General features: G+C 36.5%; 1 protein-coding gene across 2 annotated transcripts in view; it reads right to left on the reverse strand.

Annotated features, from left to right (window-relative positions):
- LOC105292443 (transmembrane protease serine 11A) overlaps nucleotides 1-2,531 on the reverse strand; it is a 57,010-nt gene that overhangs the window by 7,736 nt on the left and 46,743 nt on the right. For both annotated transcript variants that reach the window (XM_011360657.1, XM_011360658.1), the window contains one exon: nucleotides 1,987-2,246. In XM_011360657.1, coding sequence (XP_011358959.1) covers nucleotides 1,987-2,246 — 260 coding nt within the window. The remainder of the gene's footprint in view (nucleotides 1-1,986; nucleotides 2,247-2,531) is intronic.

Consider the following 2,531-nt stretch of genomic DNA (forward strand, 5'->3'; position numbering starts at 1 on the left):
TCCTGAATATACTGACACGTTGTTTTTTAAATTTTCAATCAGTTCTATGTGTACTTAACATTTTCTTCAAGACTTCCTCTTTGACCCGTGAATTATTTAGAAGTGTGTTTTTTAATCTCTAAGTATTTGGAGATTTTCCTATTATCTTTCTGTTACTGGTTTCTAGATTGATTCTGTTATAAACAGAGAGAATGTTATCTTTGATTTCAATTCTTTTAAATATGTTGAGGATTATTTTAGGGACCTAGATATTGTCTACTTTAGTGAACATTCCATAGATGTTTGAGATAAGTGGGTTTTCTGTTCATGATACTGTTCTATCCTTGCCAGGTTCTGTTGCTACTCAAGAAGTGTTATGGCAGGTACATTTCTGTGCCAGCCTCAAACTCCAGGGCAGAAACATTTCTTTCTACCAAGCCAAAGAGAATCTGAGATGCCCCTCCCATCATTGCGAAGCAGAGAATGCAAACTTTATCTTAGGAGAAAACTCATCATAGAGAGTACAGACATAGAGTTGTTAGGCTTATAGCTGTACTCAGCCACCCCTGGAATTAATAAACTATGGATAATAATTTCCATGATTTTTAACATAGTCTTAAAGCAACACATATCTTAGTTTGTATAATATGGAATAAACCACATGGGCCATCTGGAGAAACTTTAGAGACCATCACATCTATTCTTGGCCATATTAGTGAAAGGTATTCCTAAGTTCCTTAGTGGAGACTGAGAATTAAGAGTTTATTCTTTAGAGTTTATTGTATATAAATAAATTGTATAGAGCTCTGTGAATGGATCTTGCCATTCTCAGAAAGCCCTTTCTTATCTTCTTAAGCCAGAGTTAAAGAAACCCTCTTGCTGTTGTATATGGATGTACCTGGACCAGATTTTAGAATCCAGAGTGTGTCTCACTAAATATGCACCCAAAACATTAAAAAATAAAATCATTTTTACTTTTTTATGAGATTAAATTAGTATATCAAGTTAAATCATCTTAAAGAGGGCAATAGAAGCTCTATTAGGGACAATTTATCTCTACACAGTATTCTTATTCTGATCTTTTAAATTAGCCTCTTTAGTTCTGAAGCGGATTCGAGGGCAAGTGGAGATTGTGGCTGAGCAGAGGAAAAACTTGTGAGGTGATTGAAAAAAGTGAAAATGAATGATAGAACAAACTAAGGGGTGGTGGATATGAAAAGGATAGAGGAGGCTCACAGAGATAGGGCTCAAAGTGAAAGAGTCTTGGAGTGAAGGTGGGCATGAAGATTACAACATATCTGATGTATACCTGACATTGTGTAGAGAGTAGCACATAAAATAGGTTTTAGTGGTGCTGAAGGAACATTCAATTTTTTTATGTCTTCCTTGAAGCCAACCCTTTTAAAACTTCCTCTCCCTCATTTGATGTGATTCTGACTAGGCTGTCAATCACACACCTGCTTTTCTTGGTATAAACATAGGCATATTGGAGTTAGCCAGTCAATCTGGGTGCTCCTGGACACAAGCCAGGCCAAAAGAGACCTTTTCAGGGATTAATGTAGATTCTGGCTAAGAGAGGGACATATTCTTTCTTGGCATCTACTAGGTGAAGATGATGTAAATCCTGAGCTGTTCTTGGGCACTTTTGCCACTATGTGGAACTAGCATCCCTCCATATGAGGGGACCCAGGGAAAAACAGAGCCAGGAAATGGAATGACTCAAAGATTCAGAGCCTGATGACAATGTTAGAATTCCTGAATCCAGCTGTGTCTGAAGTTAGACTCATCTCATCTCTTAATTTCCAAATTAAAAGGGCAAAATTTGTCATTTTATCATTATTCTTTGCTTTTGTTAATCTGAGTTGAGTTTCTCTCACTTGAAAAACAAGAACCCTAACTAATTCAACCAGGTTGTGTGGAAATGGCTAGCAGGATAATATTGATGGAGATAAATCGTTCTGCCCTAAATAAAGCTTAGTATTCTGCAATCCTTTCTGAGATACCCACCACCATAGAAAAGTGCTCCAAATCCTGTGATATAGACAGTTGAATTTGGTCGGAAGGATGCAGAGGGTTCTGGCAAACAAACCCGGCGGATGTCATCGGAAAAGGTGACTCTGGGAGAGATCTGCACGACAGCAATGTCGTATTCTCTTGCTGGAGAGTGATAACGTTCATGAATGATAATTCTTTTGACATTTCTTTTCATTAATGGAGGATTGATTGTTGTTCCAAAGCTAACAGTCCACTGATGTGGATTTGGATTCCTGGAAAAGGTTAGAAATGAACAGACTATATGAACTATGCTATAATAATTGTATGTAGGCCAATAAAATAGAAAATACCATCCTGAAAATACTTGGTTGCAATGATAGCTTTCTTTGACTATTTAAATACAGTGTACTACTACTGTTTTGAAAGATAAAACATATACAAACAGCATCTGAGAAATGATTCTGATACAGAATTATTAAATTTTAGAACTGTAAAGCACACAAAATATTCATTTATCTCTTCAGCAGATATTTGTTGAACATCTATGTGCTGAGCCT

Source organism: Pteropus vampyrus, unplaced genomic scaffold (assembly GCF_000151845.1).
Source record: "Pteropus vampyrus isolate Shadow unplaced genomic scaffold, Pvam_2.0 Scaffold57, whole genome shotgun sequence".
Lineage (NCBI taxonomy): Eukaryota > Metazoa > Chordata > Mammalia > Chiroptera > Pteropodidae > Pteropus > Pteropus vampyrus.